At 48.9% G+C, this 25,741-nt stretch overlaps 10 protein-coding genes across 10 annotated transcripts; 5 read left to right on the forward strand and 5 right to left on the reverse strand.

Annotated features, from left to right (window-relative positions):
* Positions 1 to 752: 752 nt before the first annotated feature.
* On the reverse strand, positions 753 to 3,955 carry TGAM01_v210254 (kinesin family member C1; the record flags this gene model as incomplete). The annotated part of the gene is made up of 7 exons (XM_024550754.1): positions 753 to 812; positions 870 to 2,587; positions 2,641 to 2,766; positions 3,229 to 3,454; positions 3,512 to 3,645; positions 3,698 to 3,854; positions 3,935 to 3,955. 7 exons carry the CDS (start codon positions 3,953 to 3,955, stop codon positions 753 to 755), a joined length of 2,442 nt encoding a protein of 813 aa, XP_024404498.1.
* Positions 3,956 to 5,536: 1,581 nt separating this feature from the next.
* Positions 5,537 to 6,594, forward strand: TGAM01_v210255 (hypothetical protein; the record flags this gene model as incomplete). The annotated part of the gene is made up of 2 exons (XM_018809634.1): positions 5,537 to 5,567; positions 5,645 to 6,594. The coding sequence occupies 2 exons, from the start codon at positions 5,537 to 5,539 to the stop codon at positions 6,592 to 6,594; spliced, it is 981 nt and encodes a 326-aa protein (XP_018657143.1).
* Positions 6,595 to 6,985: 391 nt separating this feature from the next.
* Positions 6,986 to 8,877, reverse strand: TGAM01_v210256 (dihydroxy-acid dehydratase; the record flags this gene model as incomplete). Its single annotated transcript, XM_018809635.1, has 2 exons — positions 6,986 to 8,714; positions 8,792 to 8,877. 2 exons carry the CDS (start codon positions 8,875 to 8,877, stop codon positions 6,986 to 6,988), a joined length of 1,815 nt encoding a protein of 604 aa, XP_018657144.1.
* A 1,222-nt stretch (positions 8,878 to 10,099) lies between these two features.
* TGAM01_v210257 (ATP-dependent Clp protease, protease subunit) lies at positions 10,100 to 11,078 on the reverse strand (the record flags this gene model as incomplete). The annotated part of the gene is made up of 3 exons (XM_018809636.1): positions 10,100 to 10,536; positions 10,589 to 10,730; positions 10,938 to 11,078. The coding sequence occupies 3 exons, from the start codon at positions 11,076 to 11,078 to the stop codon at positions 10,100 to 10,102; spliced, it is 720 nt and encodes a 239-aa protein (XP_018657145.1).
* Positions 11,079 to 11,290: 212 nt separating this feature from the next.
* On the forward strand, positions 11,291 to 12,536 carry TGAM01_v210258 (hypothetical protein; the record flags this gene model as incomplete). Its single annotated transcript, XM_018809637.2, has 2 exons — positions 11,291 to 11,612; positions 11,677 to 12,536. The coding sequence occupies 2 exons, from the start codon at positions 11,291 to 11,293 to the stop codon at positions 12,534 to 12,536; spliced, it is 1,182 nt and encodes a 393-aa protein (XP_018657146.2).
* Positions 12,537 to 14,789: 2,253 nt separating this feature from the next.
* Positions 14,790 to 15,899, forward strand: TGAM01_v210259 (hypothetical protein; the record flags this gene model as incomplete). The annotated part of the gene is made up of 1 exon (XM_018809638.1): positions 14,790 to 15,899. One exon carries the CDS (start codon positions 14,790 to 14,792, stop codon positions 15,897 to 15,899), a length of 1,110 nt encoding a protein of 369 aa, XP_018657147.1.
* Positions 15,900 to 16,341: 442 nt separating this feature from the next.
* TGAM01_v210260 (hypothetical protein) lies at positions 16,342 to 17,968 on the reverse strand (the record flags this gene model as incomplete). The annotated part of the gene is made up of 4 exons (XM_018809639.1): positions 16,342 to 16,463; positions 16,518 to 16,916; positions 16,989 to 17,046; positions 17,111 to 17,968. 4 exons carry the CDS (start codon positions 17,966 to 17,968, stop codon positions 16,342 to 16,344), a joined length of 1,437 nt encoding a protein of 478 aa, XP_018657148.1.
* Positions 17,969 to 19,986: 2,018 nt separating this feature from the next.
* TGAM01_v210261 (major facilitator superfamily transporter) lies at positions 19,987 to 21,323 on the forward strand (the record flags this gene model as incomplete). Its single annotated transcript, XM_018809640.2, has 2 exons — positions 19,987 to 20,138; positions 20,195 to 21,323. The coding sequence occupies 2 exons, from the start codon at positions 19,987 to 19,989 to the stop codon at positions 21,321 to 21,323; spliced, it is 1,281 nt and encodes a 426-aa protein (XP_018657149.2).
* A 1,178-nt stretch (positions 21,324 to 22,501) lies between these two features.
* TGAM01_v210263 (short-chain dehydrogenase) lies at positions 22,502 to 23,326 on the forward strand (the record flags this gene model as incomplete). Its single annotated transcript, XM_018809641.1, has 1 exon — positions 22,502 to 23,326. The coding sequence occupies one exon, from the start codon at positions 22,502 to 22,504 to the stop codon at positions 23,324 to 23,326; it is 825 nt and encodes a 274-aa protein (XP_018657150.1).
* A 177-nt stretch (positions 23,327 to 23,503) lies between these two features.
* On the reverse strand, positions 23,504 to 25,418 carry TGAM01_v210262 (hypothetical protein; the record flags this gene model as incomplete). Its single annotated transcript, XM_024550755.1, has 2 exons — positions 23,504 to 25,303; positions 25,353 to 25,418. 2 exons carry the CDS (start codon positions 25,416 to 25,418, stop codon positions 23,504 to 23,506), a joined length of 1,866 nt encoding a protein of 621 aa, XP_024404499.1.
* Positions 25,419 to 25,741: the final 323 nt, after the last annotated feature.

Raw genomic sequence — 25,741 nt, forward strand, 5'->3', positions numbered from 1 at the left:
GAGAGATGATGCACATACCTTGGTGCCTTTGCTAGGGTTAGGATTCTTGCGTTCTCGCAGAGTAGGCATCTTTGTAATATTTAACAATTTTGCTTTCAAAACCAGTGATTGATTGCAAGCAAATGTCTTTGTTGAATTGATTAATCTTTCAGCAGCCATCTTCCAGCAGCCTCCATTTAAATACTCAATTGCAATGGTAACTCAAAGTGCGGCGGCGGATGACATCACCACAGCGACTTCATGACACTCACGCAATAGTCACGTCAAAGCTTAAACCCCAACAGCGTCTAAGAGACACAGAATGCAAAGATCCCCGCCCCAAAAAGCGGCTCATTGCTTCGTATTATAATATTGCATCATAGAAGCCGCCATCTGGCTTAGAATTTGCTGATCCCGATTTTGGCAGGCGATGCAAACTCCAGACAACTCGCATTTCGTCAACTCGAGCAAAACCGAGCGGCGCATCAAGTTCTATCATCCGTGGATCAAAGAAGTTGTATAAAAAACGGCGCAAATGTCATCAACCATCTTTTTTTTCGTAAAAAATCATACCCTTTAACCATATATACCCTTGCCGTATGATATCCATTTGTCACAAGACCCTTCACAAGCCATTCCAAACACGCCGCCGAACCATGGTATAAAAGTAAACTCCCCAGGGCACATGCAAATGTGCCCACAAAAGCCAAAAAGTCAACCCGCGTTTTCCGCTGTATGAAACTAATTTACAATTTAAGACACTTGACTTTCGTTCATGCCTCTCCCTTCATCTTTTTGGTTGCTTTTGCGGTGCCAATGTGTGTGTTGTGTACCTTGACAATAGTTAGTCAAACAAGCTAGACGGGTTCCATAGTGAATTCAATTCTTACCTTTGTAGCAAATCTTAAGCTGGTCAACGTTTCCTTCAGATGGGTCTCTAGAGGTGATACCATGACAAACATGAGCGTCTTGCTGTTTCCACCCAGGCTGTATTGCAGCAAGTGTGTCAACTTAGAGTTTCGATAAGGAACATGGCCTGAGCCCCTTCCAAGTGCCTCTATCACGTCCCCAAGACAGCTCAAACTCTTGTTGATGTTTTGTGTCTCCTTCATCCTGTCGCCCTCGACTTGCGAATGCTTCAAGCGCTCTGAGCCCGCCAGGTCGACCAAGTTCAAAGTGCCCTCACACCGCTCGCCCGTTGCCGAATTCTCACCAATGAGCTTCAGGATGAAAACACTGTGAGACCGAGAAGACCGCTCATTGGCCTTGGTAGCTGCTACAGATCGATTCTTCTGTGCTTCTTCTAGCATCAACTCCACTGTATCGGCAGAGTTGAGTCGAACGGATTTGCAGTTCAGGATGGTAGTCTGCTTCCGGAGTTCGTCGTGTCGAATTTCCAACTTCTTTGATGGCCGACCATTTGTGGCATGCTCGTTGGGAGTCAAGAGATCATGTAGATCTTCATTGTAAACTTCGACAAAGGAGCCTTCCATGGTGTACTCCCACGACTTCTCCTTCAATTGCGTTACAGTATCGTAGATCATGTGCGTGGCTCGAGGAATCATGCCATCAGGAGACGACATTGTGTACGTCTTGCCTGATCCTGTTTGGCCGTAACAGAAAATGCACACGTTATAACCATCCAAGGCGCTCTGCACCAGCTGGGAGATTTCGTCGAATATCTCATCGTTTCGTACGCCAGGCGCAAATACTCGATCGAATTCGAATGGGTAATTCTTCCTCGAAACGACTCCGAAGCTGGACTTTTCTTCTGGTCCGGCCACCATAATCTCGGCAGAAGTCTTGTCATCAGGATACGACAGCTGGGCGACCTCACCTTCGCCATCTCCAAGAGGCGGTCGAACTCGGCACATGACGCGGATATTGCCCTTGAGCTCCTGGTATTTGTTGAAAAGAATGCGTCGTTCAGTTTCTTCCTTCATCAACTTTTGTCGTGCCTCCTCAGCGATTCGTAATGCGTCTTGAAGCCTAGACTCCATGGCAGAGAAAGCATCGGATTGCGCCTTGGTGTCGGATTCGAGGAACTCGACCTGGGATCGCAGGGAGTTGATCTTCGCTTCTAGTGTTGTGTTTGAAGCCGAAAGCTCGGATATGCTCGTTTGGAGGCTGCTGGTAAGCGCCTTCTCGCGCTGGAGATCCGACCGTGTGCCTTCTGTCTCTGTTCGGATTTCTCGCATCTCTCGATCTTTCTTTTGCAGGACAATCTCCATCTCCTGTTGGTCGTTGCCCACTTTGCTTCGTAAACTCTGGAGTTCTTGCTCTCTTTTTCGCTGCTCGTCTTGTAGCGCTTCTTGGTGCTGCTTTGTTAATATTTCAATCTTCTGCTGATGTTCGTTTGCCTCTTGCGTTTTTAAGCGTTCTAGCTCCCGAGTCAAGTCATCCATTGCGGTACAGTGCTGGCGTAAGAGATCTTCGAGTTCGGTCTTGTGTTTTCTGGTAAGGTCATCGATTTGCCGGGAGTGATCCCATTCCAATTTCTCAAGCTCGTGCTCAAGCTTTCGCTTGACTTCATTCGAAACGTCAAGATCTGTCCTCAGAGATTCGGCCTTGCCTTCCAATCTAGATTTTTCTCCTTCAAGCTCCGAAACTGCAACAAATATTAGCGCTGCCGCAAACTATTAGAAATCACCACCCTCGTACCTCGCTTCTTGGCCAAGTCTAGAGCATCATCCATGCCCTTTCTATCGAGCAGTGTGGTGTCCACCATTGCTTTTAGCTCTTTAAACTGCGACTCGATATCGCCGACTCGACCGTCCACATCAAAGGCTACAAATCCAGTCAAATTAGAATCCTTAGTTAAATAATTATTGCGCATGGGTGATTTGACAGGGGATTTGTTGGGAGAGTTGGCTTTGAAAAGAGCAATACAGCCTTGAAGTTTTTCAACCTGCCGCTTCACCTGCTTGTCGCTTGGCGTCATCGAGAGACCTCCCTAGGTTCCCTGTACGGCAGCCGAAGCGCAAGATGATTGCTTGTTGCTTCTCTTCTCATTGCCGGGACGGTGAATAGAAATGTTGTTCAAAGCAGATGCAATGTTCGGAGGCGAAGCTGTCACTTGACTTGTGCTGCGAAATGAGGCTTCCTCCTCAATACAAAGATTTTTGAGTCTCGTTGTCAGAGAACTTTCTCTTGAGGTTGACAAGGTCGATGTAGATTTGGTAGTTCTGATTTTGCGGTGGGAAAGGGCGTTGAAAGTGAAGCTTGTTGTTTGCTCGGATTTAGCCGTACCATTACTAGGCTTCGCATCTTGGTCTTGTTCTTCCTCCTCTCGATGACCATATGCCGAACGAGGCCGGCTAAGTTGGCTTACCGACCTCGCATGACTCGCACGTGTGTTCGGTCTAGGGATGGATGGTTTATCTAGAGCGCTGTTTCGTTCTGGGCCGATGCTCTTAGCAAAGTTGCTGATTGGTGTCGGGTTTGCGAGGGCTGAAGCTGGGCGCGGTCGCTTGAGCTATTGGATATCAGTATTGGTTCGCCAACAAGATGAAGTTGCTCTTGGGTTCCTCACTTGTGAGATGCTGGCTAACGTCTGGCCTTTGACTGTGGATCGTGGTATCTTTGGTGTGGCAATCGCAGAAGGCTTCGATGGATATTCAAGCGCACGTTCGGAGAGAGGTCGTCGCTTCGGCTCGGGTTGAGTTGCTGGGAAATGTTAGCATGCCGTAGCACTTGTGATCGTCGATTCTCTTTCTACCGGACTGAGGCAGCTCGCGCTTTAGGTTCTTCATCCCGGTGGGCGCGGGGATCGAAGACTGAGTGCGGGCATTCTGTTGAGACTCGCTCCATTCGGTCAAACTCCCAGCGTTCGTTATCGGCCCCGGCAAGCGACTGATCTTGGCGATCCGCGTGGTCTGTAGAATTAGCAACTGTTAGCCCCCGCGATTTTCTCCCTCTACCGTATTGATCCATGTGTGTGCGGAAGGGGGCGAACCTGGTTTTCTGCTGTATCCATTATAATGATGCCAAAAAATGAAACTCTGCTGTATCAAATCGTAACAAAAAACAATAGAACCCGGAAAAAAATCGGGAGTCGCGTCAAAACAGTAGGAGCATGCGCTCCAACGATCGAAAGTTTGTAGCAAAGTCGGCAAGAATGGTTCAAACGCTGGTGGAGGAAGGAGCGTGCAGAAGCGAAATGGTAGGTCTCACTGTTGACTTCGCCTTTGGACCCCCCCTGGTTCGAATGTTGACCATGCAGATGTATTCGCATGGAGCCACTGCGCTGCTTAGGCTTTGAGTTAACGGTGTGGAGAAGGCTCAAAATACAATTGTTTACTGCAAGACGCGTGGGCCGGGCAACAGTGGCTGAGGCGGTGTGGCTTGGCGGTGTGGCTTGACAGGCATGGGCGCAGCCGTATTACAGGCTGTTTTTATTTGTCGCCAGTGTCATGCGACACTACCGCTACTACTCTACTGCTGGAATAATTACTGCAGTAGCTCACACTAGCAAACGCCCTGTTGGGCGATGATCGAAGCGTGCATCGCACTTCAATGATGCTTAGTAGGAAGCGTGATAATAGGATAAATAGGTTCTCCAGCCAAGCCAAATTCACCACCACGTGCTTGGGCTTGTCAATTCCAGCGGGATCAAGCCAGAGCGGAGAATTGGCTGTAATAGAAGAATTGACAGCTCACAGATGGGGCAATTCCCCGTGTTAAATCCGCTGATTTCACATGTTAAAGGAGAATGACGTCTCCATCTCGCCGAGCTCAGTCGTTACATGAAGAGTACAAGGTTTAGTTGGGAGCTAGATGTTGCAAGAATGGCCTAGTGCCAGCGCTGCTATAAGGCGACCAAATGATATCAGTTGAAGCATCACATGCCAGCTTCTCTCCCACTTTCAGTAGATTTATAATGCGTATATTGATAGAAATAAACAGCCCAACAAATACAATCAATATATTAATGTGTAACAACTCGGGATATAGCAAATTCTTTAGAGACTTCAGTCGTGAACTTGGTTTGGCAAAGGATGTACAAGTAAGTAGCACATGCCAATTGCCCTCATCAGACACGGTGGTCAATAGCTCGGACTGAAATACTGATATATAAGCCAAATCACTAAATACCAACGTGTTTCACATATGAAACTCTCTAACCCATCCAATTGACAAACCCATCCAAGTCACCATCCTTCCAAGACACCTACCAAATACACCCCCACCACTTCCCTCTAAAAGCAGCGCTGCTGATGTAATCCCACACACTCTAAATTCAGGTTATGGAGACCTCTACCCAAGTACCAGCAGCTCTCTGTCCCACACAGAATCGCATCTCTGGTGATACTCCACCTAGCCTTGCTCCCCTCCTTCTTTGTTCTCTGTCGGCGTGATTCTGATCGTGCATCTCTTGTCGAGTGAAGAGGAGAGAAGAGGGTTCCGTCCTCTTCGGCTTTTTTGGGCGCCATTCAATGTCTCGATAGCAAACGCCACGGCCTTGTATCTACCCACGTCTAGACATAAGTCGCTTCTCTTATAACAGCACTCGAAGCATCATCTATCCAGCAAAGGACAACACTCAGCTGTATTCAACATGGAGAAGTACAGCCAGTATCGTGATAGAGGTACATTCCCACCATTCATCCTTTTTTCCATATTCCTCTGCGCATCGTCTTCAAACAATAACTGACTTATAAAAAAGCAACCGGCATCTCGCCCTTCCTCCCCGTCTCGTCCCCCAGCTCCGCCATCTCGACCCTCACCCACAGCCTCCTCTTCCTCCTCCGCCTGCCCTTCTTCCTCACCTACGCCTTCACCTACTTCCTCATCTTCCACCCGCTGCCGATCCTCCCCGTCTTCGTCCGCAAGATTGCGCTATGGGGCCTCATGGCCATTCCCGGAATATGGTGGATCGATCTCCAGCTCGACGGCGTCAAGCGCGGCACCTTGTCCGAGCAGCCGCGCGAGAGGGTGCCGCACCCGGGCTCCGTCATCGCTGCGAACTTTACGAGTCCGATTGATGCCATCTATCTGGCCGCCATCTTTGACCCGGTCTTTACAGTTTCGTACCCGCGAGAACGCAAGGTCAGGAGGATTGGGTTGCTGTCGGCTGTGATGATGGCGCTTGCGCCGGTGGCTACGGGACCTCCAGCGGGAGCCAAACTGGTCGATTTGAAGGATCTGGTCAGGGAGTTTCCAAACCGCGTCATCGCCGTGTTCCCCGAAGGCGGCACCACCAACGGCAAAGCTATCCTACCATTCAGCCCTAGCATTCTCCAAACTCCGGCCGACGTCCACATCTTCCCAGTCAGTATCCGCTATACGCCTTCCGATATCACCACCCCTGTGCCGGGACAGTGGCTGCGCTTTCTATGGACTTTGCTTTCTCGCCCCACGACTTGCATCCGCGTGCGCATCGCCGAGGGTCAGACGAACAAGGCTGCTGCAAAGATCAACGACGACAGCCCTAGCAGTGGATCTGGAGACTTGACCTATAGAGGTGCAACGAGCACTGGACTTAACGGAGAAGAGCAGAAATTACTGGACTGGATTGGAGAGGCTCTGGCAAGGTTGAGCAGAGTCAAAAGGGTAGGCTTGACGCTGGAAGACAAGGCTGCGTTTGTCAAGGCATGGAGCGGGAAAAGGGCATAAAGGAACAGGGACTCGGACTGTTCAGACATTTGTAGGCTAATAGGGCATTGTATATTGAGTTTTCAAGTGTATTGTGGAGGCTTGCATCATAGCATCAAAAATTATTAGCATTCAGGTCACGGCTGTATAATTATCTTTCGCTGCATGTGTTGTTTAGGAAACAGCTCATTTTGATTTGTCAACAAAACATCATCTACTATTACCGAAGCATTACATAACTTATACTTTCCAAGTCTGATTTTGACACTTTATTCATAATGAAACCTATTTTGGGCTCTCAATCCAATGCATCCGAATATCATGACAAAACTCCTCAGGCAACCAATTACCTAACCAAACATCATGCCAAATTCATTCCGCCTTTTTCTCTTGTCTTCTCGTTTCACCCATTTTACGCAATCGGACCATCTGTAACACATCCTGTGCTAGCATCGCTAACCATCTTAGCATACTTGGCCAACGTGCCCTTGGTATATCTCGGCTCAGGGCGCTTCCACTCCTTTCTTCGTTTCTCCATTTCGGCCTCGGAAATCTCCAAGTCAATGATGCGCTTCTCGGCGTCAATAGTGATTGTGTCACCGTCCTTGACAAGAGCAATAGGACCGCCCTCGAAAGCCTCAGGAACAATGTGTCCGATAATGAAGCCGTGAGAGCCACCAGAGAAACGTCCGTCAGTCAACAAAGCGACATCCTTGCCCAGGCCAGCGCCCATGATGGCTGAAGAGGGCTTCAACATCTCGGGCATGCCAGGGCCACCCTTGGGGCCGTCGTAGCGGATGATGACGACAGTCTTCTCGCCCTTCTTGATCTCGCCACGCTCCAGGCTGGCAATAAAGTCGGGTTCAGAATCGTAGGCGCGAGCCTTGCCGACGAACTGAAGGCCTTCCTTGCCAGTAATCTTTCCGACACAGCCGCCAGGGGCTAAAGAGCCACGCAGAATCTGGATGTGGCCAGTGGGCTTGATGGGGTTGGTGAGGGGTCGAATAATGTCCTGGTCGGCAGGGAAATCGGGGGCGCTCTCGACGTTCTGCTTCATGGTCTTTCCAGTCACGGTGACACCAGAGCCGTCAATGAGGCCCTCCTTGATGAGGTACTTGAGAAGACCAGGGGTACCGCCAATCTTGTGCATATCGGCCATGACATACTTGCCAGAGGGCTTGAGATCGGCAAGGAAGGGCATACGGTCAGAGACAGCCTGGAAGTCATCAATGGTCAACTTGACGCCGACAGCATCAGCAATTGCGATCAAGTGGAGAACGGCGTTGGTGCTTCCACCAAGAATAGTGGTGACAATCATGGCATTTTCAAAGGCCTGTCGCGTAAGAATATCGCGTGGTCGGATATCTTCCTTCAAAAGGGTCCGGATAGCATCGCCAACGCTTTGGCACTCAGCCTTCTTCAAAGCGCTCTCAGCAGGACTGCTGCTGCTGCCTGGCAGAGTCAGACCCATGGTTTCAATAGCTGTTGCCATGGTGTTGGCAGTGTACATGCCACCACAGGCACCGCTGCCGGGGCAGGCATGGCGAATGATGTCGTATCGCTGGTCCTCGGTGATCTCTCCAGATATGTACTGGCCATAGGCTTGGAAAGCAGAAACGATATCGATAGATTCGCCAGTCTTGGTGCAGCCGGGTTGGATAGTACCACCGTAGACCATGATGCTGGGCCGGTTGACACGACCCATGGCAATGACAACTCCAGGCATATTCTTGTCACATCCTGGCAAGCTGACGTTTGCGTCGTACCACTGTCCATTCATGACAGTCTCGACACTGTCGGCAATGATTTCTCTGCTCTGCAGCGAGTATCGCATGCCAGTGGTGCCCATGGAGATACCATCACTAACACCAATCGTGTTGAATCTGTAGGGGACAAGGCCGGCTTTGGCCACGGACTCCTTGACAAGACCAGCGAGGTCCATCAGGTGCATGTTGCAGGGGTTTCCCTCGTACCAGACGGAGGAAATTCCAACCTGCGCCTTGCTCAAATCGGCGTCTGTGAGGCCAGTGGCGTACAGCATAGCCTGGGAAGCGCCCTGGGACTTGGGCTGTGTGATGGTCGCGGAGACCTTGTTGAGCTTCTCGTCCGCATATCGGGCTGATGAAGTCGAGAGGAGACGACTGTATGTGCATGGCTGATTGTTAGCGAATGCGCCTGGCTGGGATGCATTGGCTGTTGTGCTTGGTATATTACTCACGCCTGATTCCTCGTAGAGAGGGTGCTGGCTCTTGACAGGGCATTCAAGGCCCTTGAAGGGTTCCGGAGCAGCGATCTGGAGAGCATCGTAACAACTGCACGGGAGTGTCGATTGGTCCTATTATCGGAGCAAGGTTAGAAGTTTGCAGACAGCCCAACGGTGATTGCTTCTGGCATTGATCATTGAACGAAGCAACTCTGCAGAAAATGTCTAGTGAATTGAAGCAAGAAACAGCAGCTCCCAACTGGTATATCGTGACAACAAGACGGAGAAAAGACAGAATGCGAAAATTAGGAATCCCTTGGCAAGCTGCTCTGACGTATGTACGCACCTATTCCCAAGCCCAATAATATCCCAAACTCTCGCGCGCCAATCTTTGCGCCGCGGTGATGCTGCTTTTCTACAAAGTGCGAAAACAGAATGGAGTTGGCGAATTGGTGTGACTCGACGCCCAGTTGATGTCCAAGTGGCCGGACCGCAATGGCTGACGTGAGTCTCCGATTTTTAGGTCTCTGTCCCTGTGATCTTCCCTGTGATCCGGGACAGCTCGCGCGGGAAGCTCTCACTAAAGTGACTGCATGTGGGAAAAAAATTGCCCCGCACTGGAGCTGCCAGCAGTAATTGGCGTCGCACCATTGGCTGGTTTGGATTTTAGAAGAGATGCTTCCTTGCTGGATTTTAGCAGCCCAGATTTCCAGTGGGCTGTATGATGTATCTCACTGAGCTATGGTGGGCGCTTCAACCCATTCCTGGGATATCACAAAGGGTTTTACTACTACCTGGTACTGTTCTTGCCTTGGTATTTGTAGTTATCTACTATAGAGCCCAAGAAGAAGACTGTTTTATAGAAATTCTCAAGGAAATAGCTTTCGGCCTTACTCTCGCCGTCCCGCTCAAGCAGAGCTGTCTGTGGAGATGCCCAATTTGAAGCTTGCCGATATCGGCATCGCAAGATCTCTGGTTGTTCAACACGAACGTCTGCTTTGTGATCTTGGACAAGAGCGTTTCCAAATTTTGAAACAATATTCATATTTCAAATATTATTACAGCAATAATTAACCGTGGCAGACCATTGATATTGACGGGCTTGTATGAGAGAAGCTAGAATGATTTCGACTGACATGTCCTCATAGATGGTCTACACATATTAACTGGATAGCATCACTAATGCCCAAGCAATTAGTTCCAGTTGGCACTCCGCGTTCATTGACAAGTAGGTAGAGATACGCTAAAACTCTAGTCAATATCACCGCTGCACTCACCTCAGTAGGAAAAAAATGCTGTGCAAAAGAAGATCACCCTTACGTATTAGTATTTCTTTTCTTCTTCCTCCCCCTCTTCCTTCATTGGCTTATCTTGATCTTTTCTCGTTGAAAAGATCTCGTCAATGACTCCAAGTTCCAATGCTTCCGTCACGCTTAGATACTTGTCTCTCTCCATCAGATCGTTAATCTCCTCTAGGCTGTACTTGTCGAATCCCTTTGCCTTGTTTAGATGATATTGCATGATTTGGTTGGACTGCTCTCGTATCTTTTGGATTTGATTTGCGTAGATCAAAATATCTGATGCCTGTCCTCTCGTGCCACCCAAAGGTTGATGAATCATTATGGAGCTGTGTGGAAGAGCGCAGCGTTTGCCTGGCGCACCGCCAGCAAGCAGGATGGCTGCCATGGACGCCGCACCTCCGATACACACCGTTGCGACGGGAGACTTGATATAAGACATCGTGTCGTATATCGCCATACCTAGGGCTACTGTGAGCTTTGATAACCGTACTGCGGAGAGGATGAAACGCACCTGATGTGACGGATCCACCTGGCGAATTAATGTACATCGTGATCGGCTTCTCAGGGGCGTCCGATTCTAGCCATAGAAGCTGTGCGACGATGGAGGCTGACATGTAGTCGTCGATTTCGCCATTTAGACATATTATTCGTTGCTAGGCACGTTAGTCCTTCTGTATTGGAAGCTTGCGACAGATGGTCATTGCCTAACCTGTAGAAGCTTTGAAAAGATGTCCCCTCGAAGACGTAAGTTTCCTATTCATCCGGCGCAAAATGATAAGTGTAGCGTACATGTTTTCCTGCCAGTTGCCTGTTCCCTTTTAGCCCATTGTCATGGCACCAGAGCTGACGCCGCCGCTTACTGATGTCTCTTCGATGTATGGCATTGGGATGTTCATCGACGGCGCACTGTTAGCAGGAGCAGCAGTGCTGGAGAAACCAAAGAATCTGGCATGTCGCGTTGGCACTGCCCGTAGGGCTGGTAGCAATCTGTGTCGTAGCATGTTTGGCAGATGGGCTGATGTCGTGACTAGAGGGAAGCTTGCAGCTTGGAGGTGGTGACAGCTTAGCATCGGTAATACCCTGGTACCAAAGCTTATCGCTATCGCGCGTCATCGAAAATTGGTCGCATGCAACATTCACAAACCACCAACACAATGCACACTCATTACTTGCAAACACAAATCATGTTTCTTTGGAAGTCAGCTGCCAGGCGATGAAACGATGCACTGCGCTCCGCCCAAGCAGCCTTAGGGCTTTGAATCTACCTCTGGGCCAAAGATGGTACTCCTACGATAAGGCGTCCTTGACCAAAGAGGCCCTCCTCCACAAAGTCGAAGCTGGGCTTGGACACGATGCGGACGGCAAATCACTAAAAATTAATCCAGAGGCGAAGACGGTATCTACTGCGGCAGGAGATCTTCCCATCTCGCCCATCTTTGATCCGGCATGGATGCAAGCCAGGCGAAAGACTGCAAAGGCCGCTCCTGGTCCACCACTAGGCAGATTTCGACGAAAGCTCGCAAACAACCCTTTCGGTAAAGCAAGCTTTTAAGCCACGGCGTGTCTGATGGAGAAGAGCTAACTTGGGAATGAATACAGCACAGGCCCTCGCTACGCCAATCCGAAGATGCCCAAACAGCGCCACCAGCCTACCGCGGTACTTTTTACAGGATTTTGAGATGATAAAACATCCGCAAACAGGTGCCGCATGGTGGGCTCCCGGCCCGCTGGCCTTTGAGCATGTCCTGCCTACGAAGCGACCAGACGAGTCACAAACGGATAGGAATAACGGAGGTGACAAAGCTGCTGCGGCGGCTGAGCTCGTGTCAGCTTCTGCGCCAGACTTGAGCGATACCACAACGGGCTCGGCCCGGCGACGGAGATCACCAATAACAAGCTACACGCTGAGTCGCAAGTCGCTGGTTGATATGGTTGGCGGATCAAACAAAAAGTATCTTGCCCTTTTGTCGGCGATCCGAACTGGCATGGCTGTAGCTCCGGATACTAGGGATGCGGTATGGAGAGAAGATATGGGGAGTTTACTGCTGGGGATGATGCGCACACACGCAACAGATGCGCTTATTGCTCGCGGCAATCGGCCACACGGCCCCAAGGACAGATTTATTCAACCTTGTGTGAATTGGAAGGACGTCGAAGGAATCAGAATGCGGGGTTGCGTTATTTGGCTGCCAGAGAACAGTGATGGTCCGAGACAATACGCTACACTGGACGTCGAGGGGGCCCAATACGGAAGGAAGATGGTGGTACATAATCTACGATGGCTGCTTGGCGATAACGAAGTGCAGCGGCTAAGGGACTCGGCTGAAGTGTTTCGGGAGGGAGAGATATTCGTGCTTAAGCAGTGGACGAGCACGAGCATGATGAGACTACATTTGTTACTGTGGAAGCTGCAAGGATATCTGGCGGAACCAGATACAGGCAGCAGTATAAAGCAGTGATAACGGGACGAGCACTGCCAGGTTAGGCAAGTAAACTTAATTCCGACGTGATTAAGTACCTGCATGACATGATCTTCTCCCGCCGTCGCAGTGGCAGCGGTTCAACGTGGTTGAAGGGAATGCATGTAAGCCATGTGCCACGTAGTTCAACGTGGTAGCATCCCTACTGCAGGCACTAGGATGCTTTGATAGTATTCATACAAATGCCTGCTTTTGTACATAGGACTATCGTTGACCTGATTTAGACAATGTCGGGCTCTCTCAGCGGCGAGGCCGAAGCTGGAGCCGAGATGGATTTTCAGAAGGACGGCAGAAATATGCCTCTCCTCAGGTAGCCATAGAATAGAATCTCTCTCTTGAGACGGCGATGACTCTATTCCCAATACATGACACTCCGGGGAAGGCTGATGCCTCTAATCCCGATACATGATACTCCGGGACGACAGGCCTCTGACCCTAGGTGATGCATGGCACTCCGGGATGTCTGATGTTTCTAATTCCAATACTTTGCAGTAAGACGGATTCCCAATCCCTGGATAGTCCTACTTGTTCATGAGCAGGTACGTAATAGAATTAAGATTTGCATGTGTCACGGCTGTTTTACACTGGGCAAGCATCTTTGTGCTACGTATTTCGGTACATCTGACCCATTTCACCACTCGTCTAAACGGAATGGATACAGTTATAGACTCGAATCAGCTGATAGTCTACAAATGCAGCATATTATGGTATGCTTGATAAGGGTTCATCTCCAGCACAAGGCCTATCTTGAGCTGTGATAGAGTTATAGGATAGTATTCACCATCTCAGGCCTTGTAAAGGACTTTTTCTCTGTTCTAGTATGATGCTTTGTCGCTATAGAACGAGGTACCTAGTGACTAGAATTTAATAAAGCAGATGCTGTCAACTGTACCAGATACTCGTCGGAGAGTTCTCAAAGCAGCAAAGCATATGTAAGCACCGAGATGGCCCAGGCACAGTGAAATCGGAGGGTTGAGTGTAAGTGGCTGATAATGGCTGATAACCCTCCGAGCGCCGTGCCTGGGTGTTTTCGTGCACTAACCGCTTCCATCGAGCTGCATTCCGGAATCCTGCAGGCTCCGCAGTTCCAAAGCGGCATGTCTCAGGGCCCACCCGCATTTTGTTGGGCGAATTGCATTCCATTGTAATGCAAGCACGGCGCCCAGGCTATATGCATGCGGATTCGACGATGTAAGTCTGCAGAGAATTGCAATGGTTGATGTCAAGGAGAGAACAAGCATAAGTCACGTAAAGCGCTGTTACAGGTACTAGCAGCAAGCCCACTACGTCGTAGACACGGCGCTGTGAACAGGATCCGCAAAGGACCGATTGCATGCGGCACAGATTCACTTACATGTCTTGCTCAAACACGCTCGTATAGGCCTCTTCGACTCATATCCCAGTCATCTGCATCCAGCCACGCTTGTCCACGGCCATCTGGCAATCTGCAGATTCGGGCACGGGTCACTCTGCCATTCCACATGGAGTCCCGTCAGCCAGATCCCTGAAGCGTTATCAGACAGGCGCATCGCTCCTCCGTCAGCCACATCCCTGGCCTGTTGCGCCCATTTGTCAGGGCTGGGCGATAAAGTCGTCCTTGGTGAAATATTCCTGCTTATACCTATATATGCCCTCCTTCTCCCTTGATGGTGTCTCTCCCCCATCTCTTGGGTCTGATCGATCTTATCGGCCGTTTGTGCGGAGAAAGAGGCTCATCTTGCATACCTAAATCGTGACGCTGCAGTGGGCCCAACAAAAAGCATCGCGGCTTAGAGTTTGACAATTTTGTTATCACCGACCAAGACGTCTATGAAGTCAGCGGCTGCAAGCTCTTTTCAGTCATAAATAAAGAGATTTCTCCTCTTCACTTTGGGAATTTATATCCCCAGATATTTACTCGAGAATTTCATACATCTATTCACCTATTGGACACCTGCTCGCTTAGATCGCCGTCGTCCATCCCTTGACCCGATCTAAAAGCTCCAACGGGCGAATGAGAAATCCGTTGGGTAGTCGCTTCGAGTAACTTTTTTTTTCACCCCAACAACGTCAGGGCAGAGCTCCACTGATTAGCGGAGCTAATTGCTGGAGAGCTTGGGGAAACCCGCGGGAACGTCTTCAGCTAAATAAGGGTTCCTTGTCTCCGGAGCTTCCAGTTTGACGGGGGTCTGGTTTTCTCTTTTCTTCTCTATTTATTGTTATTCTCTCCGACATCAACTACTCCATTGCACCATGTTATACACAAGCAAACGGAGCTTCGGCTCTGAAACACCGAGCTCGCACGACGCGCCGCAGCGAACAAGCCATACACCATCATCATCACATCGACAGCCGCTCACAATGCGGTCTCCGAGTCTGCAGCTCATCCAGCCCGAGAACTGGGCACAGCCAAACATGCCCACCTACAACACGCCCATCTTCCTCATCCACGACGGCAGCGGCACCACCTTGGCCTATCAATTCCTCGAGATCCTGGGTCGCTACACCTACGGCATCCGCAATCCCTACTACTACTCCGGCAAGGTCTTCGAGGGCGGCATCTCCGAGATGGCCTTTCTATACGCGTCGTGGATCCGAAAGACGGTGCAGGATAAGGACTTCCCGGCCAAGAAGAGGAATATGGATGGCAGCACGAGCATCTTCCTGGGCGGCTGGAGCTTGGGCGGCCTGCTCAGCATGGAGGTTGCGCGACAGCTGGCCGTGGACGATGTCGTGAGGGTCGCGGGCATCCTCATGATCGACAGCACCTTCCCTGGCGTGTCAAGGCCGTTACCTACAAGCTCTGTCCCTCTTGTTCCCTCCTTCGGAGTGCCTACGGCGAATAAGTTCTCTGGCGTTAGATTCCCTGATGTTTCTACGCGCAAGATGCTGTGCGACGACGACGTCTCCAGCGACGACGAATCGCTACCAGATTTGAGCGACGTCTCTTCAAGGGACGGCTCATCGGAGGATGAGTCATCAACCGACGAAGACGAAGCCATCATGAACAAGATCCGCTCCAAGACCTGTATGGCAGAGGCTGTGCGTATGATCCGGCAGTGGCGTCTTCCCCAGTGGTCAGGCAGACTCTACGACCGCCGACCAAAGGTGGTACTGCTGCGCGCGAAAAACTACGTGCCGACAAAAGAAGGCCGCACTGTCGGCATGGATCTGAACAGAGAGGATCCCCTGCTTGGTTGGGGCGACTACGACGAAGAGATGTTTAGTGATGTCTATGATGTTGACGGACACCACTTCAATTTGTTTGAGTATGACAAGATATCCAACATGACGAGGACAATCAAGAAGGGCTTAGATAGGCTGGAAGAGGCCTCCCAGATGATGATGTTTGAGAGTTGGTAGTGGAGTGTCTTTGCATGGGTTACGGGCGTTGAAAGTCATTTGCTCTTTTGTTTTCTTTTGGCAAGCTTGGAAAACTACGGATTTGTTTCATCACTGCATGGCTGGGAGCGTATTGCATGGTTGGGTCTCTTGTATTTTATTTTCACCCCTGCACATTTGCAGAGGTTGTATCCACTGAGGAGTTTGAGATTATCATAGCGTTCATTCATACGATACCAATACAAACAAATATCGCACAATAACTTATTGAGACTTGCATCTGTGATATTCTACACGTGAATTAGTGAATTCGCATCTTTCAAACTACTCCGTACATATGCTATGAGCATGCCGCCAAATACACTACTCCCAGCCTCTGCGCAAAAGATACCCAAGGCAGCCGACAATATGAAAACTTACATCAAAACAAAGCTCCAGAATCATCTCACCTACCCGAACTGCATCATATAGTCTCCAAGTTGGGATCATTCTTCAAAAGGACTTTGATAGCTTCCATACCTTTATTCGGCGCTGCAAAGTCCACCCAGTACCCTCCTTCACCCTTGGACATGATTGTCGCGCTTACTATCATGAGGTCAGAATAGTAATGAGAGTTGGAGTAGAAACTCCTTCACTTACATCGATTGGGATGGTTCCTCTCAAGCGCATGCCCAAATACAAGCGGCGCCCGAACAGCCTCATCCGGCTTTTCAGCAGCATCGTCTTCACTTCTTTTGATACTCGCTGCTGAGAAATCAATCCCATGCCACGCATTACACCAATTCGTCACGCCGTAGCTAAACTCCCACGGCTCGCAGATGTGCATCAGGATTTTCTGCAAGTAGAGCTCCCGCGCCACTGCAAGGCCGCGCTCCATGTTTGCCGGTTGGAGGCTGTCTAGTATCGCGAGTCGGGTTCTGTATGCGATTTCGGAGGCTGGTGGTTTGGAGCGGCTGATGGCTGCGTGGGTTGGGGCGAAGATGAGGGCGTTGTGTAGGTATTTGTGGGATTTGGGGAGTGAGGGGTGATGTCCGCGAACTAGGGGGAGGCGTTTTCGTGTTAGCCATGTAGATGTCGTTGCAGTTGAATAGATGATGGAAGCAGACTTACCATTTACTGCGCTTGTAAAGAGTTGTTTCTTGGGCCGTTTGCGATGCAGGTTACCGAGCTGATTAGCACATAGCAATCAGCATCAGATGGGGAAATAAAGAAGACATGGCTATAGTATATACCTTGACAATAATTCCAGCAATCGCATCTCCGTTTGTAATACTCGCTACCTTGGTACCGAATTTCGCCTGAATCTCCTCCTGCCATCGCTCACGTATTCCAGCAATCATTTCCAGAGGAAAATAGAGAGTGCATCTTGTCTCTTTCGGACGTATAACAAGCTCTGGTACAATCCCCATCAGAACTCCTGCTCGGTCTGCCTTTGTCTTCAATCGATATTCGTATTTCTTATGCAGCTCCTTTTTGGATATTGTCTTGTTGCCCTCGAGAGCACCCTCTGGAAGATCAATAAATGGCAAAGGTTCTTTGCCCTTAATAATATCTGTCCAGGAGCTGAGGACACTGCCAAGGCCCAATTGATCGCTCACGCAGTGCGGCAAGCTAACAGCTACTATTGTGGCATCGGTGTAGTATGTGAGATGAACGAGCAAGAGAGGTGTTTCTGGCTTGTCCTGGTTGCGCAGAATGGGCCAGTTGGCGGGGATCCAGCACGATTCCAAGGCTGTCACATCTGGGAGAATGGTGATTCCCTTTTGTGAGTCCGGTCCTGGCACAAGCTTCGATTCTCCGATAGTTGACCCAACATTGCTAACAGACCATCCAAATAACTTATAGTTGTCGGGCGGCGGTGAGATTAAATGGTATTGCAGCCAGCCATCTGTTCCACTAGGTTTTATCCGCGAGCCTAGAAGAGGGATATGCTCGGTGATCAACTTATCCAGAGATTCTCTCATGAAATCTTCGTCGAGGATGTCTCGGACGACAATAAATGCTAGAGAGCGGATGTTGCTAATGGGCCGCCATTGGTCTTTCGCACAGAGAGAGATGACTTTCTCAGAGGATTTTGTTTCGACGCTCATGATGTCGCTCGTGTATACACTACAAAACCACCCAATTTGCCATGGAGATGAAATAACATTGCTAAGAAGTGAATCATATTAACTCCCTAGCGGTGGCTTGCTGTATATATGCTAATTCTTTAGCTGCTATCAATTCGCGGAACTCGTGAAGAGAGTTTCGTGTCAATCCCGTTTATACAGTTAGCGCTTAGGAGGCTTGGTTCTACCACTAGCAGTGCGCCGACGACAGTCTAACTGGTCTTTAGTATCTTGAACGATAATGCCAGCGTCAGAACTAACAGCTACTTGATTGATGCTGAGAAAAAATTGCCTACTCTGTATTAGGAATCTTGACTGCGCGAGTCAGCTATAGGTGAGATCTCATCACAACCTACCCCTCGAACCACTCCGTGGTACAACCCTTAGCATAACAACTCGAAAACGATCAGCGAAGCGTTTGATCTTTAATAGCTTCATGTTGCTAACTGTGGGCTCTTCCCATGGTAACCAGTTTCCCTGATCACCTTCGCCAGAGCGACAAGATGTCACCTATCTCGGAGTTATGAGACGAGGCTTGCTGAGAAATGACCACGTAAAAAGGACGCAGAAACAGCAAATGTGAATGAAAGCTCTTTTTTCGAAAGCGCCAAGCTATCAAGCATAAGTTGCCAAGATATGTGCAGGAAAGAAATTTGGTTTCGTCTAGATACTTGCTCGGTCAACTATAGGTGCGCTCGTCTTTTTCTGTAAATACTGTTAGAAAAGGTGACCGGGAAATAAAAGATGGTTTAACAAAGGATAACTTAAAATGCAGCCTTAATTAATTGTTCAGAACTCGAAATTGTAGATTACTTGTAATACTCAGATTATAAAACAATTCCCCATTACAAGACATGTATAATGCGTTTTTCTCCTTCCCTTGAAATAGTAAGAGTGCCGTTCCAGTAAAAGGCTGATTATTACATAGTTTAACCATAGTCGCGGGCTTTTTTATTTCAAAAGCTGCATCTATTTCATTGTGACATAACGCTACTACCTTATCACTACGTCCTATAATTTTCAAATCTTGTACAAAAACGAATACATCATCTTCAAATTGCTAAGCAGCTTCGACATCTCTCGTAGGTAAGACTTTAGCATTACTCTAGGAGTAAGGGTCTTCAAATCGCCATTGTTGGGTTTGTAATGCCGACTGCTTCGTTTTTAGAGTACGCAAACTGCCTATACTACGTGCTGAAGCGCGATCTTGATAGGTTGGGTGGGTAGAGTATAGTCCTCCGGCTCATGCCCAGAGAAGCAATAAGAGAGCCCCGAATAAAGTTTCTAGTCTCCTTCCATGGCGATCTCTATTCTTTCGTCGATCTCGATTAGATCTGATCTACACTATTAGGCAGTAAACTACATGTACTATCGCCGGCAGACTGCGCCAGCGTGCAGTCGGCAAACGACCATTGCCGGCAAACAAAAACGACTAGGGTGTATATTGGACACCTGCGCGAAAGTAACCCAACGACATGGAAATGAGAGAAAACCATGGCTTTTGTTCCATTCAGCCAGCTCAATGATTCTTAGCGAATAAAAAACTGTCCGTTTCAAATGAATCAGGCATTTCAAATTGCCCTCGTTCTACATCGGCTGTTTGATTATGAATCTGCTCAAGTACATGCTCCACTCCATAGGCGAGATAAGCAGAAAAGGCGACATACGCGAGCAGGAATATATCCATCACTGGACTCGCTAACTTGATCGATCTTAGATGTAGTTGCGAATTAGTTTTCAGGATTTAATAATCTGTTATATCATTTATGATTGAACGCTGCCCACTGCCGAGGTAGTAGAGTTGGCACCAGAAGCATACATGCATTTCTCATTATGCGGCTATACTTGAGCCGCTTGCCTAAAGGATCTGATCCATGGGCACGTTCTATACATATATATATATATATCCAGTAGTGCAGCTCCAAGCTCTCATTCTATTGCATCATAACTACTACTTGTTGTCTGGAATGTGTTACAACATTTAGGGAAGACTTGAAACTATGGGTGAACTTCAGGAATTGAATGTCGAAGAAGACCAGGAATCGACGCAGTTGACGAGACCTCCGCCCAAGGCACCCGACGCGCCACCCAACGGGGGTCTTGTAGCATGGCTACAAGTGCTCGGAGGCTTCTTCATCTTCTTCAACTCATGGTTTGTAACTCAATGGCTCGCACACATGTTGCGGACGATCTAACGTGCAGGGATAGGGGCATCGTTAACACTTATGGCGCATTTCAATTTTTTTACGAAACAGAGCTTTTACAAAATGAGACCGGGTCAACGATATCCTGGATCGGAACATTCCAAGCATTTCTCCTCATTGCACTCAGCATTTTCTGTGGCCCAATATTCGACCGAGGCTATCTCCGCGAACTCTTCTGGGTTGGCTCCTTCTTGGTGGTGTTTGGCCTGATGATGAGCAGTCTGGCTACTAAATACTATCAACTCTTCTTGTCTCAGGGACTTTGCGTGGGAATCGGAGGCGGATGCCTCTTTCTACCATGCGTCGCTGTCGTGTCTACATATTTTACAACGAAAAGAGCGCTTGCTATTGGAATTGTAGCGTCCGGAGGAAGCGTTGGCAGTACGATTTATCCCATCGTCTTCCGCAGGCTCCAACCAGCGATTGGGTTTCCGTGGGCAATAAGGGTGATTGCCTTCATTGCTCTGGGCTGCCTTTTGGGGAGCATCAGCATTATGAAGAGCCGGCTGTCTCCCTCGAGACATGCGCGGAAATTGGTGGATCTGGCTGCCTTTAAGAATATGCCCTACACGGTGTTCACTGCTGGGCTGTTCTTTGTTTTCGTTGGTTTATATGTGCCGATTTTTGACGTTGTTGTTGACGCACAAATTGGGTCTCATGTCAAGGAAGACATGTCTTTTTACATCCTCTCCATTCTCAACGCAGCATCGGCATTCGGCAGGGTCATCCCAGGACAACTAGCAGACCTTTTTGGATCCATGGAAGTCATAATCGCTTGCACAGTCACCTCTGCTATTTTCGCATACGGTTGGATCGGGATCCATTCACTAGGCGGGTCTATCGCATTCGCAATAGTTTATGGATTTGTGTCCGGAGCGGTGGTGTCCGTCCAGGCGAGCGTTGTTGCGTCTCTGGTGCCTGATGTGCGCTACATTGGCACATGGATGGGCATGTCCCTGTTTGTGGCCGGTCTGGGGATCCTGATTGGCAGCCCTATTGCTGGAGTGCTCATCACGTCGGGCACTCGGGCGTTTGTAGATCCCTTTATCTTTTCTGGAACTTTTACAATTACGGGCGCAATCTTGTTTTGTATTGCGTGGGTGTACAAAAAGAGAATCGCTAAAGCTGGATGATGATACGCTATAGAGTCGTTTAGAAACTCGGACAGTTATGATAGACTCCATAAACTCATTTAATAACTCCAATAGTCATGATAGTGTAATCTAAGCTTTATTAACGCTCAGTGTGGAGAAGATTGTGATTTACATACCTAGAGATGGAGTCTAAAAGATTAGTCTTTATAGAGAAATCGCTGCAAAAGCAATCGCTACCAACTTTACAGGCCTCTGAGGACCGCTTTCTAAAGGTCAGTGACAAATCTAGGCCATTATATATAGTCTCAACCGGTAGCCACATGTAAAAATAAAGAGACCTTTTCTATTCGAATAAAAGTCAAGTCCAAGATTATGAGTGCTGCGACCTTAGTGAAGTAGGTGCATGTAGTACGTACTAGTAGTAGTTGTAAGTCTTAGGCATCAAGAGAAGAAAAGTTAGCCCAGATTGATGCCTTTTCTCTCCATTCCCCGTATGTACACCCTCATAAATACATTCATACCCGAAAAGTATTGCCAACCGGGCGGTACATTTTTGCTATTCAGGCGGAATTCCCACCTTGCCAAGCCTAACCAGGCCTAGGTTTTCGCATCTTAGCTTCTCGCACCAAATTACAACGTGAAGATGTTGAATAGACCACTTGGCAAAAGTCAAATGGCTATTTCTCTTGCTGAAGTGAGTACTGGCACCTAATTCTACCAGCTGATTTGGCATCCAAAATGATGTATAATGAGCCAGAAAGTGCAATTTGAAGCTACTTATGTGAGATTAGGAGGCGACCTGAATCACCCTGGGCAATCTTGAATACATGAATAGCTGTGACTAGACCAGGTGGCTTCATTCAAACTAACTACTGTATTTCAGTAGGCCAGCCGGAAAATACCGCCCAAATAGCAAAAACGTACCGCCCGAATGCCCTCACTCGGCATCCAATAAGGTGGGTCACCCGGCGGCGATCAGAGCGGCGACGCTAACGTCCGTCGCCGCCGCTAAGACCAAAGCGCCGATACAATCTCCACCCAAGGCACGTATAAGGCAACATAGAATATATAGATTCCTGTAATTAAGAGAAAAGTATATATAGAAGAAGAGATCCGGTCACTGTGAAGCTCTATTTCTCATCTATCACAGCAAATTTTCTTAGAATACACACCTTATCGCAGTCAATCCATCAAGCAACAACACTCCAGCCCTCACCATGTCTGCTCTCAAGTACACCAACAAACTTCAAGGCCGTCGCGTCCTCGTCGTCGGTGCCTCTTCCGGCGTAGGCTTCTGCGTTGCCGAAGCAGCTCTCGAGCACGGCGCACAAGTCATCATCAGCAGCTCCAACCAGACCAAGCTGGACGGCGCCCTCGCCCGTCTCCAAGAGCACGTCAAGGCGGCCAACCTCGGAGACGCCAGCAGGTTGGTATCAGCCAAGACCTGCGATCTTGCAAATGTCGATAAGCTTGAAGACAACATTGTTGAGCTCTTTGAGTTTGCCACCAAGGACGGAAAGCTCGACCACGTCGTTTATACGGCTGGCGATGCTCTCCGCACTCCTAAACTGGCGGACGTAACGGTCAAGGACATCCACGCCACTTTCCAGGTGCGCAACACAAGCGCCATCATCCTCGCCAAACACTTGGTCAAATACATCAACCCCAGCGTGAAAAGCTCATTCACCCTGACCGGCGGAACGAACACCCATCGCCCACTTCCCGGCTGGGGCATCCTGGCCTCTGGAGGAGGCGCCGGCGAGGGTCTGGTTCGCGGGCTCGCCGTGGACATGAGGCCCGTGAGATGCAACAGCGTCATGCTCGGCGCTATTCACACAGAGCTGTTTGGCATGTTTCCCCCGGACAAGCTCGAGCTGATATTGCAAAAGTTCAGGGACAACGCCATCACTGGCACTGTCGCGACGCCTGAGGAAGTTGCAGAGGCTTATATCTATTCGATGAAGGATTCGTTTGCCACGGGAGCGATTATTGAGACTCATGGAGGTCGTCTTGTTGGTGACAGCCAGGCCCTTGGCATTTGAGGTGATGAAGCCGTCATAGAGAGCGAACAGCATAGCGGGAATGATATTTAGCGTTCCAGAATAAATTCAAGTCGTATAAGAAATAGATGTTGTCCCTAATGCTTGTCCTGTTGTCTTTCCCTTGTCATTCAAATTCTATCAATCCAATTCGTAAAAGCTTTTTGTTAGACTCTTTTCTCAGCTTGGAATGTCCAGTTTATAGTCATCAGGAATAGTCCCCCAGTTGTCGCACACTCCAACTAGACTTCGAGCACCGGCAATCTTTGACTTTCGCGCAAATTCTGCCCCTTGATGCAGATAAAAGTACATTCCCTTGCCGAATTTCTTGCCCAGAGCCGGCCACTCCTCCTTCATTCTCGCATACGTCGAAGCAATGACTTGCAAGTCTTCTCGCACCTTGGGATCGTGACCCATAGGCGGCTGGCCACCGTCCCTAGCTTCTCTTTGATGCTTTGAGGGGCAAAAGTATTCATTCATCAGGATCCTGCAGCTGGAAAAGAGCAGACACGGAATATGCGCATTGCTCACGAAATCTATAGACACGCGAGAAGCATCTCGAAGGATGGCTATTGAGGCTCGAGCGGCGGCGACGCAGCGTGGCCAGTTGTTAGCCATTTCCGTTCCAGTATCGTCGAGGGTTTCGCCTTCGTGAAGAGGCCTCTGGTGTAAGAGGATAGTACAGGTGCTCAAGCCAATATTGAGCCAAAGGACCTGCGTAAATTCGTCATAGTTGGCAAATGAAAGCTCGGTGGCAGAGCGCGGAAGCATCAGGCGAATCTCAATGAGATTATTGCAAAGCGACTCTATTCGCTCCATTCGCTCCATTTGCTCTTCTTCATCGTTGGCAGCGTCAAGCGCTTCGCTGATGCGGCCAATTAAGGTATAAACCAGAATGATGTATTGCAGCTGATTTGCCACACCGTGCAAGCTGTTGTCTCGAATGGTTGAGATCAGCTTACTTAGGTTATGAGAGAAGCGACTAGAATGCCTTGAAACAGGCCCATTGGTGCTTTGAAAGTCATGCTCCGACATTGGAAGCTCAATCGTCATCCTCCGGTCGTCTATTGCATGCATCAATCCGATCGGAAAACACATGGCTCGATCCATAATAAAAAGCATCCATGCGGTTCTTACAAACTCCTCTCTCTCTACCCACGTCGCTTTTTCTTGGGTGCTTAATGACTCTACAATCATATTTCTCAAGGTAGCGCCATAGCTGTGGTGGTCGATGGCAACAGTCTTTCTCCAAGCCTCGCCGAGAATGACTATACACGGCGAATAATCCACCATTGCCAGTCCCAGATAGACGACCAGGACTGCGGCTTGCAAAGTTTGAAGAACATGGTGCGACAGTTGTATATCTTTGGAGACTCGGCTCTTTGCCTCTTCGTACCAGATTCTCTGAGATTCTCGTATCCGTAAGTCAGGGTGGGCGCTGGATGAAATAGCAATGATGGAGAAGAGCAAGACCGGCGGTACTCCCTGGATGCCTTGAGACTCAATAGCAGAGAGCAAGGCCTGTCGGTGAAATATGGGCACATAGTGATAGAACTTGTCAAAGAACAAGTCGATCAACTGCAGTATCTCTGGTAGCTCTGGCAGTTCTGGCGGTGACTTCAGAGGCGGAGGTACATGTGTCGTGTGTGAACCAATATTCTGAAGTATAGCGAGGTTCACATTAGCAGGGAAAGAATCTTGAACGGCAGTTCCTAGCAGCTCATTGTTGGACATCCACTCGTGAGAATCCTCCAGCTGTGACCCAGCCATACAAGATGGGATAGTCTCAATGGCATCTAATCCTAGAAGCGCGTCGATTTCGTCCACCGGCCATGAAGTCCAGTCCTGGAGAGCGGGATTCATCGCGATTCCTCCATTTACACGACCAGAAATTCGATGGCCAAGATTCTGCCTGTCGCTTCTTTCATAGTAGCAGAGCTGCCCTCTCACGGTGCATGATGAGCAAGACGGTCGATTACCCTATGAAGCATTAGGTAAGCCAGCCAGCGACTGTATCTGTTCGTCTCACATCGCATTTCTTCTTTCTTGATCTGCACCCTTTGCACACGTTATGGGGTTTTGCGGGAGTAGACATTTTGTGTCTCCTATACCTAAGATGTCGATTTCAAGAGGTCAAGGACCAGTTGAAGCGTCGGCAGCTTTACCCCGAAGGGTGGATCACGTAATGCTGCAGCCCGGATTGTTTGGCTCCTAACTCCGTCTGGTAAAGGTCCAAGCAAAAGATGGCCTTACAAACACGATTCTTTTTGAGATGAATAAGCAAATCTTTGCCACTTGTTCCGCAAGAGATTGCTAAGTGTGCACATGTATACACAGTAAATGAATTTCATGAATAAAAAGATGGGTATTCTTGCCAATGGTGAAATTCGCCCGTAAAGGTTCACGATAATGCCAGTT

This window comes from Trichoderma gamsii, assembly GCF_001481775.2.
Source record: "Trichoderma gamsii strain T6085 chromosome Unknown Scaffold_59.2, whole genome shotgun sequence".
NCBI lineage: Eukaryota > Fungi > Ascomycota > Sordariomycetes > Hypocreales > Hypocreaceae > Trichoderma > Trichoderma gamsii.